The sequence below is a fragment of the Elephas maximus genome, chromosome 2, assembly GCF_024166365.1.
Source record: "Elephas maximus indicus isolate mEleMax1 chromosome 2, mEleMax1 primary haplotype, whole genome shotgun sequence".
NCBI lineage: Eukaryota > Metazoa > Chordata > Mammalia > Proboscidea > Elephantidae > Elephas > Elephas maximus.
Genome location: NC_064820.1, coordinates 210176243 through 210193575, shown reverse-complemented (window position 1 = coordinate 210193575; position 17333 = coordinate 210176243). Strand labels below are relative to the sequence as shown.

The window sequence follows — 17333 nt, the reverse complement described above, 5'->3', positions numbered from 1 at the left end:
TCTGGGAATTGATTGAGGGACCATGACTCTCTATTTTGGCAATTTGAGTTAGAGTGCTGTTCACGTGACCTAGAATTCATCCATTTGTACACATCGAGTAAATATGTAGAAGATTTCCCATCTATTTCACTCCTAGGGACACCATGACTAAGAAGCCCACGCAGTAAGTCCAAAAAAATCAGACTATTCTGATTACTGCTTTGACTCCACTGTCCATTACTGTAACCACACCCACCTTGTCCTTGTCTATTGAGTGCACCCACTTGGCCCCCACTACCATGAGGTCCAAACAGCACCACTGTAGCTAGGTGTCTTAATTCAGTTAGGGCAGTTCCTGAATTAAATCCAATCTACATAAAATAGCAATCACAGCAGTCTTCAAGGATGCTGGAGCTCCCTTCACAAATTTGATCCTCACTGTTGTCCAAAAAAGGGGTATCCTCTGGGCACTGCATGTGTGGGCCTGTGGGCCTAACCTGATAAATCCACCACAGCATGCCAATTTCCCTAAGCCTTTGGAGACCTTCTTCTGTAGTATACCAAGACAGATCTGTTACTTCAACTTGATTTTGTCTAGCCCCCTTTGTAATCCATGCTTCAACAACCCAGTCAAATAAGCTATTAGATCCTTTCCTAACTTCTCGAGCTGAAACACTGAATGAAGACTCCGTGCTTAGTGCATCCATGTCAATAAACTCAGGTTGATCCATCTTTATGTTCCTTGCACCATTATCCCACACCCTTAATAGCCATTCCCACACATATTTCCAGGTTTCTGTTTGTATGTATTAGAAAATTCAAGCAGTTCTTTTGAAGCGTAGTGTACCTCTTCCTGGGTCACACTTTGTACTTCACCTTTTGGGGCTTTCTGGGACTTAGTCTAGTTATAGGTCTAGAAGCCAGAATTGATAGTATGAAATTGTTTTGAGAACATTCAGCATTGTCTTGTAAAGCATCTGCCTAGGCAATGCCCCAGGCAAAGACTCAGGCAAGGGCTCTTTAGAGGCAGTTGGGCTGATGCTAATCTCATTAGATGGGATGGAGGGGATAATGGTTTCCCTGGGCAGGGTGGTTTAGCAGACAAACATGAATTAACCTCTTCAGATTGGAGTGGTTCTTTTGGCTGGAATGATTCAATGGAATTTAGGGGCTCAGTGTCTTCAGCTTCCTGATTCTCTGCTTATAAGTCCCCATTCCAAGTTTCAGGATCCCTTTTCTTCCCAATCAATGCCTCTACTTTAACTTCATCTACCTCTCAAGGTTGGCAGTTGAGTTGGTGTTGAAATTCAGCAACTCATACAAGAAGGCTCTGGGTTTCATTTTTGGCAATTTCAGCTGTTACTACAAGAAATAAGGCTTTCTTTCAAAGCACAAATGGAAGCCTCAAGGCCATTTATGTGGCACTTGAGCTTTGACTCTGAAGCCCTGAGTGTATCACTTTCTTTCACCAGTTTCTCTAGTGAAAGCAGGACCGACCAACCAGTTTCCTTATACTTCTCATTCTGATAAAACAGTAGAAAGATATCACACTTGTGTTCACCCATTGCCTCACCTTTTATGAATACCTGATCTACTGGTGGTGATATTTTGCACAATTGTATCACCACCTCACGTCATGGATTAGCAGTGCCCTCTTTACTGCTAGAAGCAGAGTCATCAACATCTTTAAGACTGCCAGACTTGAGAACAAATTTAGAAAACTCATCCTTACAATTTTGTTTTTCTAGAAACACTCTTAGTACCAAATGTCTTAGGCTGGGTTCTCTAGAGAAGCAAAACCAGTAAAGCATATAAATATATAAAGAGATTTATATCAAGGAAATGGCTTATATGATTGTAGAGGCTGGAACGTCCCAAGTCCACGGATCAAGATAGAGGCTTCTCTTGATTCACGTAGCTGCAGGGGCTGGCAAACCCAAGATCATAAGGTCAGAGGACAGGGTTCCTGCTCTCAGGCTGTAAAGATCAATGAATTCCAACATCTGCAGATAAGCTGATAGCTCAAGTCCGAAGAGCTGGAGGTCAGATGAAGAGGAGGCAGCTGCAGGATCTAGAGTGAGCAAAAAGCCAGAACATGTGCTTATATTTGGATGCAGGTTGCACCCCCAAGGAAACTCCCTGTCAACTGATTGGCTACTCACAGCAGATTCCATCATGGCAGTGCTCACATACAAATGCTGAGAATCATGACCCAGTCAAGTTGACACACAATATTAACCATCACACTCACTGGGACTTCATTTACATTTTTCTTCTTGTATTTTATCAGTCTTGTATACTGAAATATTAGTTTATTTCTCTATTATTGAACTTACCTACTTTCATGAGACTCTATTTTCATTCAATGAAGAAAAAATAAAAATAATAAACTTGTTCCTGCATGGTGACTAAATCATTTGTGGGTTTACAATTTGTCATTCCAAAGTTTAGACTCTGCTAAATCAAAATTCTTCTGCCTTCCCTACTTCCCCTTTCTCACTGGGGCTAAGTTAGGAGCCAGGATGGCCAGGGTAAGGCCTCATGACTAACAAATTATAAACATGGGGCAACTGTTTTCCGTTTTGAGATCTACTCCTGGTCTCATCATCCTCCCCATAGGCATATTTCTTCTAAAACTGTAGGCATGAGTCTGACTTTGACACATCCCTGTCTTGTTCTCATGTAACTCCCAGTTTGCTCTCCAAACACAAACTACGGATTAGAGTCTTGGCATTCCCTCCCCATATGCTTGCTTGGCCTCCACCTTGGCTTCCACTGAAACCAAAGGCCCTCTAATCCGAGCTACATCCTCAATCCACACAAAGTTTCAGCTGGCATTTCATGCTTTCCCATATCCCATTTCTTTATGTCCATGATGACATCCCCATGTTCATGCCATACTTGGTGCTGTGATGTCTCCTGAGGACACAAAGCCATCCAGCTCTGTCTATTCTCCTGTGACTGCCCCATGCACTAGTGAACCCAAGGATGATTCTGCTCTGAGTTCCAGTAACAGGCTTCCTGGATTTCCAATTCCCGAATTCATTGGGTGTTTCTACCCCACATCTCCCACACCTATGTTGTGACCCTAAGTGGTTTGTTGTGAAGCTGAATCTAAAATGCCTTACTTTCCTGCAGCATTTTTTTCTAACTTCCTTCCCCATGCCAAATAAGGTCTCTTGCCTCTTCCGGCACCACAACCTTTCAGAGTCCCCTAAAGAAGATGATACAAACACTGTGTCTTCAAGGTTCTCTTTGCATTTGGAAAATCATGAGTTTAATCTTCACAAGAGAACACTTTTTTTGTAAGTATCTTGGTGTTGCAAATCTAACACACTTTAACTTTCAGATAATTGCCTTTGTCAGAAATTTTTAAACACTTTCTTTTTTAAACCTTTCCCACTGAATCCCTGTTACCATTAATTACATAATAGGAGACATATATACACTAATGACAATTAGGTATTATCTGGAAAAAAAATGCATTAGTATATATTTTAAAATATCACAAACTATAGTGAATAATACTATACCTGTGGTGATGATAACATTATTTTATTTTATCTGGTATTTTTAATAAAATGAAAAAAAAAAACATAAAATGTATGTTACCTTATACTTAAACATTTTAAAAGATAAAAGTTGTGTGAAAGATTAAAATGACATCCAAATTGATTTGCATGTAATAAAATAAATTTAATAACTAGATTAATAAAAATCACATATATGTGTGTATCTATATACCATAAAAAACATACATATATATTTATTGTACATTTGTATTTACTGTATAAAAAACCCATTGTCATCAAGTTGATTCTGACATACAACAACCCTACAGGACAGAGTAGAACTGCTCCATATTGTTTTCAAAGAGTGCTTTGTGAATTCGAAATGCTGACCTTTTGGTTAGCAGCCATAGTTCTTAACCATTACACCACCGGGGTTTTCATTTCCTGTATACACATATGCATACATATGTCTTTTCAATTAAATTGATATCATCTTATTTTAATTTATTAGATGTGTTGGTAATTTAAAAAAAACTTTAGTGATTTTTTTGTGTTTGTTGTCTTACGAAATTTTCATGTAAAATGGAGTGTATTGAACACTCTATGTAATAGATAGGAATTTTAAAGTTTTTTAGCTATGGGTTTTCTGAATGGGAAACTCTACAAATGTATCTCTGAGTAAGTATGCTTACAACTCTCTTGTGTTTGGAAATATTTACATTGTGTGTTTAAAAGGGCTTGTTGTGAACATGAAGCTTTACACAGCTAACTTTGTAAAACACTCTGAAAACATGTCATAGTCTCATTTTTTTAGTATTGTTATGAAATATATACATACTGAATATTAGTATATAGTACATGCAAAAACAGAAAGCTTTGTGAAGTATGTTTTATCAATCCAAATAGATAGCATTTGGCTCATTCTTCCCTGAGTTAAGGTAATCAAACCTATAAAAACATCTGGAATTTATCACACCTCCCAATACAGACAATCCTGGCCAAAGGCCATCCTATATTGTTCGTGAATCACCCTCCACTGACCTAGTCTCAGGGGCATTGCTACACAAACACAGACAGAACAATATCATGATGAACATCCTAGTAAAGAAGCCCGGAGTGATAGTTGCAGATGTTTCTCCACAGATTTATGGGAGGTGTCAAAGACGGTACTAAGAGGTGAGTGTGTACTTTCCTATAGAAAGTATTCATTGAAGTTTGCTCTGGTGATTCATGTGAGACTACCATGAAGGTGGGAAGATAAAGAAAGGTACTCACTCTAAGTTTTGTTTCATTGAGAATCATATAAATGTTTTAGAAGAATTTGATTAGAAATAATAATCACTCTTTGTTAAGTACTGGTGTAAGTGACCAATTCCGCATCTCAATAACCAGGGGACTTCAATAAGGAAATTTTATTTGACTCTAATGTGTATAAAATTACCTTATATAGTTATTTAAAAAATAAAAAAAATAAAAAGACATTAGATAACCACTTGTGCACATTTTCTTTTCTTAATCTTTTTCTTTTTACTATGGTAAATATATACGTAACAAAACATTTGACATTTCAACAATCCTCGCATGTATAGTTCAGTGGCATTAGTTATGCTCAGCATGTTCAACCATCTTCCTTATCTGTTCCCAGATTATACCATCACTATTAACAGAAGCTCAGTTTTTGTTAGTTGCCCTTGAGTCGATTCCGACTCATGGAGATTCCATGTGGGCAGAGTAGAACTGTTCCATAGGGCATCCAAGACTCTGACCTTTCAGAAGCAGATCACCAGGCCTGTCTTTCAAGGTGCCTTTTGGTAGGTTCAAACTGCCAAGCTTTTGGCTATCGACTCCGTAACAGTTTGTACCACCCAGGGACTCCATAGAAGCTCAGACATGTTTCAAATGTCTGAGCTTCATAAATGTGGCGGTTGTGAGGATGAGATTCAACCAATGAAGTATCTTTAACCAGCACTTTTCACTTTTATTCCAGAATACATTCTATCTGATTACAAAAGTTATTCCAAGAATAAAATAGAATTTATGTTTTAGACACAAAGAGAACTGTAGGGTAATTTGTAAGACATAACACTCTGTGCCTAAAACATAAATTCTCTTCAATTCTAGGAATAACATTTATGATCACATATATCTATTTTTAGATAAAAGTGAAAAGTGGTAAAATTAAAGATACTTCAGTGGTTGAGTTATGTATGAACTTCTTAACTGAATTATGGAGAATAAGACAGAGCTTCACCCTGAAGGCTGCCATATTTATAAAACAGACGTTTGAAACAAGACAGATGATAGTGGGTGATAACTGCCAAAATAAAAGTATGTGTGAACTTATACAAAACCATGAATAGATGGAAGAATTTATTTGGCCTAACCTGACCAAAGAAATTTACTTAGCAGGGGTGTATTTTAGAGGAAGATTAAAAGATAAATAGGATTTAACACATTGTACATTGCTGGGAAGCAAATACCAGACTAGGGGCAGTGGGCTGTTTAGAAGAGCAGAAAGTAGTATGCTGTGGCTAGAACCTGCTGTAGTATCACTGAAACAGAGCTGGAGGTGACAACAAAGTTGAAAATGTTGGTAATGGAGATGTTTACATGCAGGTGCTTTATACGATTATATATCTTTTATTCTATTTTCAATTGCCCTTTGACAGCGTAGTTAACAACCTGGAAGGCAATGATGCAGTAGTTGAGGTGATTAATTAGAAGTGAAGTAGAATTCAGAATTAGATTAGAAGTGGGCAGGAAGAGAGGGCTATTTTTGATGCAACACTGTTCAGCAGTATCTCCGGAATAGCAGTGCAAACAACAGAGAGTTTGGTATTGTGTTTTGTTTTGCTTCTTTGTTGAGCTAATTTGCAAACATGATGTCTGAGTTGGGAGAGAAGAGAGAGGAGAGTCAGGCTGAGAATGACTGAAACTGTTTCACGCAAAGTCTATCCATGTGAGAGCTGCAGAAATCTAGAATGTGCAGGAAACGCTGAGAATAAAGACAACAGGCAGAGTCAAGTCCTCCGTAAAGATCATGAAAGCTGCTGTCTTCTGTGCATTCCTTTGCCAGTGAAGGGAGAAGTGGTTACATGGTGCCCAAGGCTTTATCATATTGCTGTCTCTGCTGTTGTTTTGCCTTGTATGCTAACTAAATTTTCTGTGGAATTGAAATAATATTTTTTTACTGACAACTTAACAGCATTCTTGTGAAGACCAAATGGTAAGAAGTATACAGAAGAAAATTAGAAAAATTTTAATTGCTGTATAATCTTAGTAAATTATAAGTATGTAAAATAAAAAGAAGAAGAAGACAAAAAAAAAAAGATCAAAACTACCACTAATCCAGAGTTCCTCCACCTCAACGAAATTGAGATATTAGGCCTGATAGTTCTCGGCTCTCTGAGGGGCTGTTTGGTGTCTTGTAGAATATTTAGGGGCATCTCTGACCTCTACCAACTAGGTACCAGCAGCACCCTGCCCAGTTGTGACAACAAAAAAAGTCTTTGAATATGCCCCTGGGCAGGGGAATCATCTCTAAGTTGATAATCACTTGGTTAGTGAATTCCTTCTACCTATATTTTTTTTATATATATAATGTATTAGATACAAGCTCAAAGTGTTATCACTAGGCCAAGGTTACATTCCTGATAAGTAGTAGTTCTAGAATTCAATATAAGATTTGATACCAAATCCTGCACGGTATATTTGCGATATGTGACAACCCATCCCCATCCTAACACAAAATTCAAAGGATGCATTCTAGCAATCTCTCTCTCTCTCTCTACCTTTTTTTCTTTCTCTCTCTCTCTATACACACCCACACATGTGTATATATACATACATGTGTATTATGTTGTTGTTAGGTGCCCTTGAGTTGGTTCCGACTCATAGCCACTCTGTGCACAACAGAATGAAACACTGCCCGGTCATGCACCATCCTCACAATGCTTGAGCCCATTGTTGCAGCCACTGTGTCAATCCATCTCCTTGAGGATCTTCCTCTTTTTCGCTGACCCTTTACTTTACAAGCATGATATATCTCTCCAGGGACTGATCCCCCCTGACAACATATCCAAAGTATGTGACACAAAGTCTCACCATCCTTGCTTCTAAGGAGAATCCTGGTTGCACTTTCTCCAACACAGATTTGTTCGTTCTTTTGGCAGTCCATGGTATATCAATATTTTTCACCAACACCACAATTCAAGGCCTCAATTACTCTTCAGTCTTCCTTATTCACTGTCCAGCTTCAACATGCATATGAGGTGATTGAAAACACATTCCCTTGGGTCAGGTGCACCTTAGTCCTAAAGGTGACATCTTTGCTTTTCAATGCTTTAAAGAGATCACTTGCAGCTGATTTGTCCAATACAATGCATATTTTTATATTTTGACTCTTGCTTCCATGGGTATTGATTGTGGATCCAAGTAAAATGAAATCCTTGACAACCTCAATCTTTTCTCCATTTATCATGATGTAGCCTATTGGTTGGAAACCCTGATGGCGTAGTGGTTAAGTGCTATGGCTGCTAACCTAAGGGTCGGCAGTTTGAATCCACGAGGCGCTCCTTGAAACTCTATGGGGCAGTTCTAGTCTGCGCTATAGGGTCACTATGAGTCGGAATCGACTCAACGGCACTGGGTTTTTTTTTTTTTTTTTTTTTGGTTAGCCTATTGGTCCAGTTGTGAGGATTTTTGTTTTCTTTATGTTGAGGTGTAATCCATACTGGTCTGTGGTCTTTAATCTTAATCAGTAAGTGCTTCAAGTGTTCTTCACTTTCAGCAAGCCAAGTTGTGTCATCTGCATAATGCAGGGTGTTAATGGGTCTTCCTCCAATCTTTATACCCTGTTCTTATTCATATAGTCTAGCTTATCAGATTATTTGCTTAGCATACAGATCAAATAAGTATGGTGAAAGGATACAACCCTGACACAGCTTTCCTGACTTTAAACCATGCAGTATCCCCTCGCTCTGTTCAAACAATTGCTTCTTGATCCATGTACAGATTCTTCATGACCACAATTAAGTATTCCAGAACTCCCATTCTCCACAATGTTATCCATAATTTGCTATGATCCACACAGTCAAATGCCTTTGCATAGTCAATAAAACACAGGCAAACATCTATCTGGTATTATCTGCTTTCAGCCAGAATCTACCTGACATCAGCAAAGTATCCATGGGTCCAAATCCCTTTCTAAACCCAGTTTGAATTTCTGGCAGTTCCCTATTGATATACTGCAGCAGCCACTTTTGAATGATCTTCAGCAAAATTTTGCTTGCATGTGATGTTAATGATATTGTTCAATAATTTCTGCATTTGATTGGATCACCTTTCTTGGGAATAGGCATAAATATGAATCTCTTCTGGTCGGTTGGCCAGGTAGCTGTCTTCCAAATATCTTGGCATAGATGTGTGAGCACATCTAGCATTGCACTGATTTGTTGAAACATCTCAGTTGATATTCTGTCAATTCCTGGAGCTTTATTTTTTATCAATGTCTTCAGTGCAGCTTGGGCTTCCTCCTTTAGCACCATCGGTTTCTGATCAGATGTTACCTCCTGAAATGGTTGAACATTGACCAACACTTTTTGGTATAGTGACTCTGTGTATTCCTTCCCTCTTCTTCTGACACTTCCTATGTCATTTAATCTCTTTCCCATAGAATCCTTCAGTATTGGAACTCGAGGCTTGAATTTTTTCTTTAGTTCTTTCAGCTTGAGAAATGCTGAGTGTGTTCTTCCTTTTTGGTGTTCTATCTCTAGATCTTTGCACATGCCATCATAATACTTTGCCTTCTTGAGCTGCCCTTTGAAATCTGTTCAGCTCTTTTACTTTGTCGTTTTTTTCTTTTGCTTTAGCTATTCAACATTCAAGAGCAAATTTCAGAGTCACTTCTAACATCCATTTTAGTCTTTTCTTTCTCTCCTGTTTTTTTTAATACCTTGTGCTTTCTTCATGTATGATGTCCTTGATGCCACTCCATAACCCATCTGGTCTTTGGTCATCAGCATTCAACATGTCAAATCCATTCTTGAGATAGACTCTAAATTCATTTGGGATGTACAAGGTCATACTTTTGCATATGATCGATATCCTAGGTGTTAGTGAGCTGAAGTGGCTTGGTATTGGTCATTTTGAATCACACAGTTATATGGTCTACTATGCTGGGAATGACAAGTTGAAGAGGAATGGTGTTGCATTCATAGTGAAAAAGAACATTTCAAGATCTAGCCTGAAGCACAATGCTGTTGGTGATAGGGTACTATCCATACTCCTACAAGGAAGACCACTTAATACTCAATTTTACACACTAACCACTAAGGCCAAAGATGAAGAAACTGAAGACTTTTACTAACTTCTGCAGTCTGAAATTGATTGAACACACAATCAAGATGCAGAGATAATTACTGGTGATTGGAATGCGAAAGTTGGAAACAAAGAAGAAGGATCGCTAGTTGGAAAATATGGCCTTGGTGATAGAAACGATGTCCAAGATTGCGTTATTGAATTTTGCAAGACCAATGACTTCATTGCAAATATCTTTTTTCACCAACATAAATGGTGACTGTACAGATGAAGCTCACCAGATGGAATACACAGGAATCAAGTTGACTGCAGTTGTGGAGAGAGATGATGGAAGAGCTCTATATCATCAGTCAGAACAAGACCGGGGCCAAATGCGGAACACACCCATGAGAGCCATGTGTTATACATATGTGCATATATGTATGCATGTGTGTGTATGTGTGTGTATATATATATGTATACATATAAATACATATTATGATTCTAATTTGTGGAATTTTATGGAAACTGATTAACTCATTTACAAACGCAAATTCTCACTTTGTATCCCAGTATGGAAAAAGCAGTTCATTTAAATATAAAATAAAATATTGAAATGTTTAAATCACTCAAGTAAAATGCAATATAAGGCCCTCTTTTGTCTTTCCTATCTTGGAATTGGTTAAGGAAATCTTTGGTGAAATAAGAGATCCCCTACAGGATTACATGCATGGATGCATAAGGAGGACACAGAAAGACAGGTAGGATGTTCAGTACCTACATCTGAGCCTTGTTTGGTTAGAAATGCTAAAACATCTAAAGGATTGCCATACAAAGTTTATCTCTGCCCTAATTTCATGTTTCTTCATAAGGATTATTGTTAGTCTGAAAGGTCACTGAAGGAAAGAATGGAAGCAGAGTTTTGGAAGTTTTGGCTGGAGGGCACAATTCTGCACTGGGAATGAGAAAACATGAATTCACCCCAGCTCTGTCAACAGACCACTGTGTGGTCTCAAATAAATGACTTCAAATCTTTGATTTTTTTGTTTTTCCTCTGTGTAATAATGGGAATGTGTTTTAAATATCTGTATCAAAATGAAATTCATGAATTCTAAAGTTGAATCAAGTTATCTCAGTATTTAATTTCAAATGTCTAAAGAGGAGGATAGGAAAGATGTGCCTATGCAAGGAAAGTAGTTACAGAAGTGGTAACATGGTGGTCACTTCCAAACTGGAGCAGCAAGTGGAGGGTTTTTTTTTTTTTTTTTTAATGACGGAGTACAGGTGCCTACAACCTGACTTACAGAGATAATATGGGTGTTCTTTTGTAAGCCCATCTTTCTAGGTAGGGACAGGCTGTGATTGCAAGCAGCACATGATTTGGACTGCATTTAGATGTGTAAGTGGTGATGTGAGGCTCTCTTCCCCCATTCATTAGAGGATGGATTGGGAAATATTAGGTTGTTGCAAGAAAACAGGGAAAAATCATTAAATCTTGGAGACATGAAGAAACATGTCTCTAAGGAGAAGATGTTGAAGTGTGTAAGCTTTAAACATTAAAACAGTTTGCACATAAAATAACTTTTCAATTACGTTTTCCATCATGTACTAACACCATCAATAAAGAATTCATGTTTAAATAGCTATTTTAAAGGAAGTTTTGGATGACTAAAAAGTGAACCACCCTTTCTCCTGATTCATTAGCTCTCATCATGTGAGCAATAGGGCTATTTTTTTTTTTAGCTCGTGATATAGGGATCACCACACAAATTATGTGAATGCCAGTTTTTCATCTATCAAAAGCGGATGATTTCAGAAGCTTGTTCTTGGTGTGGCACAGTTTTTGACACATGCCCTGGATGCTGGTTAAAGATAGTCAATGAAAGTTTATGCCTGTATCTTCACCTTCCATGTACAGAAACGGACCACGGGCAGGGTTAATGCTTTTTCTCCCACCCACTATGTAACTTTGGACAGATAGGTTGCTTTTATGGATTTTCTCCTTTATACAGTGAAATTAATACTGACACAAAATTCTCAAAGGTTTTGTTTTTGTAGTTGTTTTTTTTTTTTTTTTTCTAATATATACACGTAGCCAGAGAGAGAGAGGAAGAACTAGGAAAGGGGCCTTACAATATTTAAAAGTTTTCCTCTGATATTTGGGGATGTCTAACTAAAAAGTCCACAGTTTGAATCCACCAGCCACTCCTTAGAAAACCTATTGGGCAGTTCTACTCTGTCCTATAGGGTTGTTATGAGTCCGAATAGACTTGATGGCAACAAATTTGTCTTGGTTTTTAGTAAGCAGTTTTTGTTAGGTGCCATCGAGTCTGTTCCAACCCATAGCTACCCTATGTACAACAGAATGAAACACTGCCTGGTCCTGTGCCATCCTCACAATCGTTGCCATGTTTGAGCCCATTGTTGTAGCCACTGTGTCAATCCATCTAGTTGAGGGTCTTCCTCTTTTTTGCTGACTCTCTACTTTACCAAGCATCATGTCCTTTTCCAGCGACTGATCCCTCCTGATAACATGTCCAGAGTATATGAGTCACAGTCTCACCATCTTTGCTTCTAAGGAGCATTTTAGTTGTACTTCTTCCAAGACAGATTTGTTCGTTCTCTATTAAGCAGAGTGGTAGATGATAGAAGGTCCAGTGAAGAGTCTATTCTATACTGACTAGTTAACCATTGAGTTAGGAGACTGAAAAGAACAATTAATAGAGAAATTTAAACATCAAGATTATAACTTTGTATTTGATGGTATTAGAAAATAACCACTTGTGTATTTCTAAGCCAAAGCCAAACAAACACTGATACCTACCATTTAGGAAGTAATGTTGGGCAGAGAGACTTCAAAAAGTAAGTCTATCTTCTCAATTAAAAAAAAAAAATGTTGCAGTTACTGATGAGTGTCTTAGGGGGTAAACAAAGACTACAACCTCAAAAAGGCAAATAAATCATGTTTATGTCACTAAATTTTTTCACGCAGCAATTCAATCACTTATGCATTTCTACTTATTTTCAGTTTTTTTATTCACTCTGCTTATGTTTAACTATAATGTATGTTCTTCCTGATATGTAAATTTATTAAGAACTATCATCATTATCCTATCAAAATAGGTATGGTATATTTTTCTTTTATTTTTTTCATGGATCCTTTAAAATAGATTTTGGATGTATATGCATGATGCCTTACGTTGTATCTTTGTGTAATGAAATAATGGTGTTTCTTGTTTAAAAAAAAGGTAAAATTGGCCGTTTAGTTAAGCAAGTATATAATTTCCTGAAAATTTTATACTTAGATCAATCACAGATTTTATAAAAAAAAACAAACAGTTGACTATTATTTATTTACATTCTATACTCTTGTCTCTTACTTTAGGGAAAGTCAGTGAATATTCAATGGAGAATTATAATCAAACATCAACTGATTTCATTTTATTAGGGCTGTTCCCACCATCAAGAATTGGCCTGTACCTCTTCATTTTCGTTATTCTCATTTTCTTGATGGCTTTAATTGGCAACCTATCCATGATCCTTCTAATTTTCTTGGATGCCCATCTCCACACACCTATGTATTTCCTACTTAGTCAACTCTCCCTCATGGACCTGAATTATATCTCTACCATTGTCCCAAAGATGGCTTCCAATTTCCTGTTTGGAATCAAGTCTATCTCCTTCATTGGATGTGGAGTTCAGAGTTTCTTCTTCTTGACTTTGGCAGTTGCAGAAGCACTTCTCTTGACGTCTATGGCCTATGATCGTTATGTGGCCATTTGCTTTCCTCTCCACTATCCCATTCGTATGAGCAGAAAAGTGTGTGTGCTGATGATAACAGGATCTTGGATAATGGGGTCTGTCAACTCCTGTGCCCACACTGCATATGCACTCCGTATCCCCTATTGCCAATCCAGGGCCATCAATCATTTTTTCTGTGAAGTTCCAGCCATGTTGACTCTGGCTTGCATGGACACCTGGGTCTATGAGTACACAGTGTTTGTAAGTGCCATCTTGTTCCTTGTGTTTCCTTTCATTGGCATTACTTATTCCTATGGCCGAATTCTCCTTGCTGTCTACTACATGCCCTCATCAGAAGGGAGGAAGAAGGTCTATTCGACCTGCAGTACCCACCTCACTGTGGTTACCTTCTACTATGTGCCCTTTGCTTACATTTATCTATGCTCAAGGTCCCTCCGGTCTCCAACAGAAGACAAGGTTCTGGCCGTTTTCTATACCGTGCTTACCCCCATGCTCAACCCCATCATCTACAGCCTGAGGAACAAGATGGTGATGGGGGCCCTGAGAAGAGTCATTCAGAGATTTTGTTCTGTGAAAATGTAGACAAAATTTCATCATCAGTCCTCCAGCTGCAGGTGTCTGTCTATTCTGTAGGGAATAGCCACTAAGAAAAATACTAGCCAAGGATGAAGATAGGGTCTTAAGTTATATTAGAAGATTTTAAAAAGTTCAAGTTTGACAAAATAATTGTATGTTACTATGTCATTTTTTTGTATTCCTGAGATGTTTTTTTCATCAATATAAAAGGCGTATATATTTCACCAAATTTCAGACATAAGGTTTTATTAATATGTAGAAATGAAAAGAGAAACTGGCTAACATGAAGATATCATTCTACTGTACTTAATTTATCTCTTAATATGACTGAACTAGAACAGAGCAATAAATATTTTAGTGTGACTGAATCTAATCAAAAGCAAAATAATATTTTTCCCATTAATTTACTCTTAATAGGTGTTCAGTGTTTCTATTATTTTCCCCCAATTTCAGGGGAAACAATAACTATAAGAATTTAGAAAATTTGACAGAATTGTAGAGGAAATATGGAAAGTTTATGTTTTCCAGAAGAGGGGCACTGGATTTATCTGTAGGAATCCTAGGAAAGTGATTTATGAACAGAATCAGTAATTAAGATTGGAGAGATGCTAACTGAGCTGTAAGAGGAGAGCCTGCTCTATAAGAGGATTAATGGAAGTTACTGCCTAATGAGCACAGGTTATACCGTCTAGGCCCTCCCAAATGAGTCCCCAGCACAAACTAAAATTTTGCATCTCGAGTAGCCACTGGTACCCTTGTATAAGACAATTTATGTTATGCATGATCTCTTTCTCCACTCATTAGACTTGTAATTCTATTGAGATGTTTTGAGGGTAGGAGTCAATGTCCCTGTTCCAGTGCTTTAATTTGATACGTCTCTTCATTTTGTGCCTAAAGTCCCACCATTATTTCCAGTAAAAAAAAATTATTAGCTTAGGCGTATATTCTGAGTGAAGAGGAATTGCTGTCTAGGAGAGAATAAAGCTGATATGCTATTCATTTTCTGAGGACAGATGAAAAGAGGAAGTTAGAGCGAACATTTGCGAAAACCCCTTGATTAACCAAGTCAGCACAGCCATGGAAAACTGACATTTTCACGTTGAAAATCAAAATTTTCCAGATTAGGAAATCCACATTTTGAAGAAATGATATGAATTTAGATGTCTTTATACTGATTCCAAGTAAGCATTTAGAGTTTTCTCCACCAATAATTAAAAGCTTCATTTATAAAATGGCAAATGAGTATGACTTTCTTGTCTCCTAATTTAAATGAAGTGAAAATTTCTCATCACAAGAAACTGTACAGTATCTAAACACTACTGTGGAAAAAGGTAATAGTTTGGTTATTAATGAAAGACTTATGTAGTCTCACATAACTTACTTGAATTTCACATTTGTTGGAGAAAAAAAAAAAACTACAATTGCTAGTTTAGACCAAGAACCAAATACCTACTGAGCTTTTAATAAATTTGGGGGGAAGTAAATACTTTTATTTTACAAGAAATGGTGAGTCATTTGACAGATGGGAGTTAATCTAAATTTTTGTTTGTTTTCTTTCATTTAAAAAATCTACTCAATCATAAAGTATTCTCAATCTTAATTATTGAACATTTTTAAGCATCTTCTCTCTTTCTCAATCCTGAAATCACTGCCTTACTCCATATCTTCATCCTCTCTTGTCTAAACTCTTTTCTAGCAAGGTATTACAACCGAATCCAAACAGAATTTGGAGTCTGTCACTGTTAGGTAGAGAGTTCTTAACTGAAAGCACAGAAATAAGTTCAGCCCAACTCAATCAGAAAGATGTTATATTAAGGAAGAATCTCTAGAAATATAGATGAGTCAGGCTTAAAGATCATGAGCAAAGCCCAGTATGTGCCTGAGAATGAGTCGTGTGAAGACATCGCTGTTAACACTCTTGGGAGACATTCACAGCCCCCAAAACCATATGACTGGCACCTATGGAAGTTGGGTTGATTTAATGCTATCTGATCCAATGTTTCCTTAGTCACTATGCACATCCCTACTCCTTTGAGTGAGCAGCTCCTGAGTTAATGTCTGGTGTCATAGTGTGTAATGCAGAGTCTAGGATGTATGTGTTGGCCATAGCTCTAATGTGGGCTAGAAAGTGAGTATCTGAGTTGTATATTAGATACTGGCCACCACCTGTCTGTCATTTTGTCATACAATGATGGCTTGCATGTTGCTGTGATACTGGAAGCTATGCAAACAGTGTTTGAAATACTGGCAGCACAGCCTGTGGTGGACAGGTTTTTGTGGATATTTCAGATTAATCCCTACTGCACAGTGATTGTTTCTGGCACAGTGATTAAAGAGCTCAACTTCTAATCAAAAGCTCGGCAGTTCAAATTCACTAGCTACTCCTTGGAGACCCTATGAGGCAGTTCTACTTCGTCCTGTAGGGTAGCTATGAGTCAAAATCAACTCACTGGTAACAGGTATTTTTACTCCAGTGAACACACAAATAAGAAAGTGAAACAGTTTTATTTCTGATATTGAGAAAGTTTTAGTGGTCTGGAAAGATCAAACTAGCCACGACATTCCATTAAGCCAAAGCCTTTCTTCAATTCTTTGAAGGCTGAGAGAGATGAGTAAGCTGCAGAAGAAAATTAGAAGCTAGCAGAGGTTGGTTCATGAGGTTTAAGGAAAGAATCTATCTCCGTAACATAAAAATGCAAGGTGAAGCAGCAAGCGCTGATGTAGAAGCTGCAGCAAGCTGCCCAACTATGCTCAGATAATTGAGGAAGTTGGCTACAGTAATCAACAGATTTTCAGTGTAGGTGAAACAACCTCATGTTGAAAGAAGATGCCCCCCAGGACTTTCATAGCTAGAGAGAAGTCACTACCTGGCTTTAAAGCTTCAAAGGACAGGCTGACTCTCTTGTTAGGGGCTAATGCAGCTGGTGACTTTAAGTTGAACCAATGCACATTTACCATTCTGAATATCTCAGAACCCTTAAAAATTATGCTAAATCTACTCTGCCTGTGCTGTATAAGTGGATCACAAAATCCTGGATGACAGCACATCTGTTTACAACATGGTTTTCTAAACATTTTAAACCCACTGGGGGGAACTACTGCTCTGAAAAAAAATTCCTTTCAAAATATTACTAATTGACAGTGCACCTGGTCACTCAAGGGCTCTAAAGGAGATGTGTCAGGAGGTTAATGCGGTTTTCATGCCTG

The 17333-nt window shown here is 37.8% G+C and overlaps 1 protein-coding gene across 1 annotated transcript; it reads left to right on the top strand.

Annotated features, from left to right (window-relative positions):
- Positions 1-13193: 13193 nt before the first annotated feature.
- LOC126070452 (olfactory receptor 2L5-like) lies at positions 13194-14132 on the top strand. Its single transcript, XM_049874652.1, has one exon. The coding sequence runs from the start codon at positions 13194-13196 to the stop codon at positions 14130-14132; it is 939 nt and encodes a 312-aa protein (XP_049730609.1).
- The last annotated feature ends 3201 nt before the right edge of the window (positions 14133-17333 follow it).

Coding starts and splice junctions, on each gene's coding strand:
- LOC126070452 (XM_049874652.1), top strand. CDS start 13,194: ATGGAGAATTATAATCAAACATCAACTGATTTCATTTTATTAGGGCTG.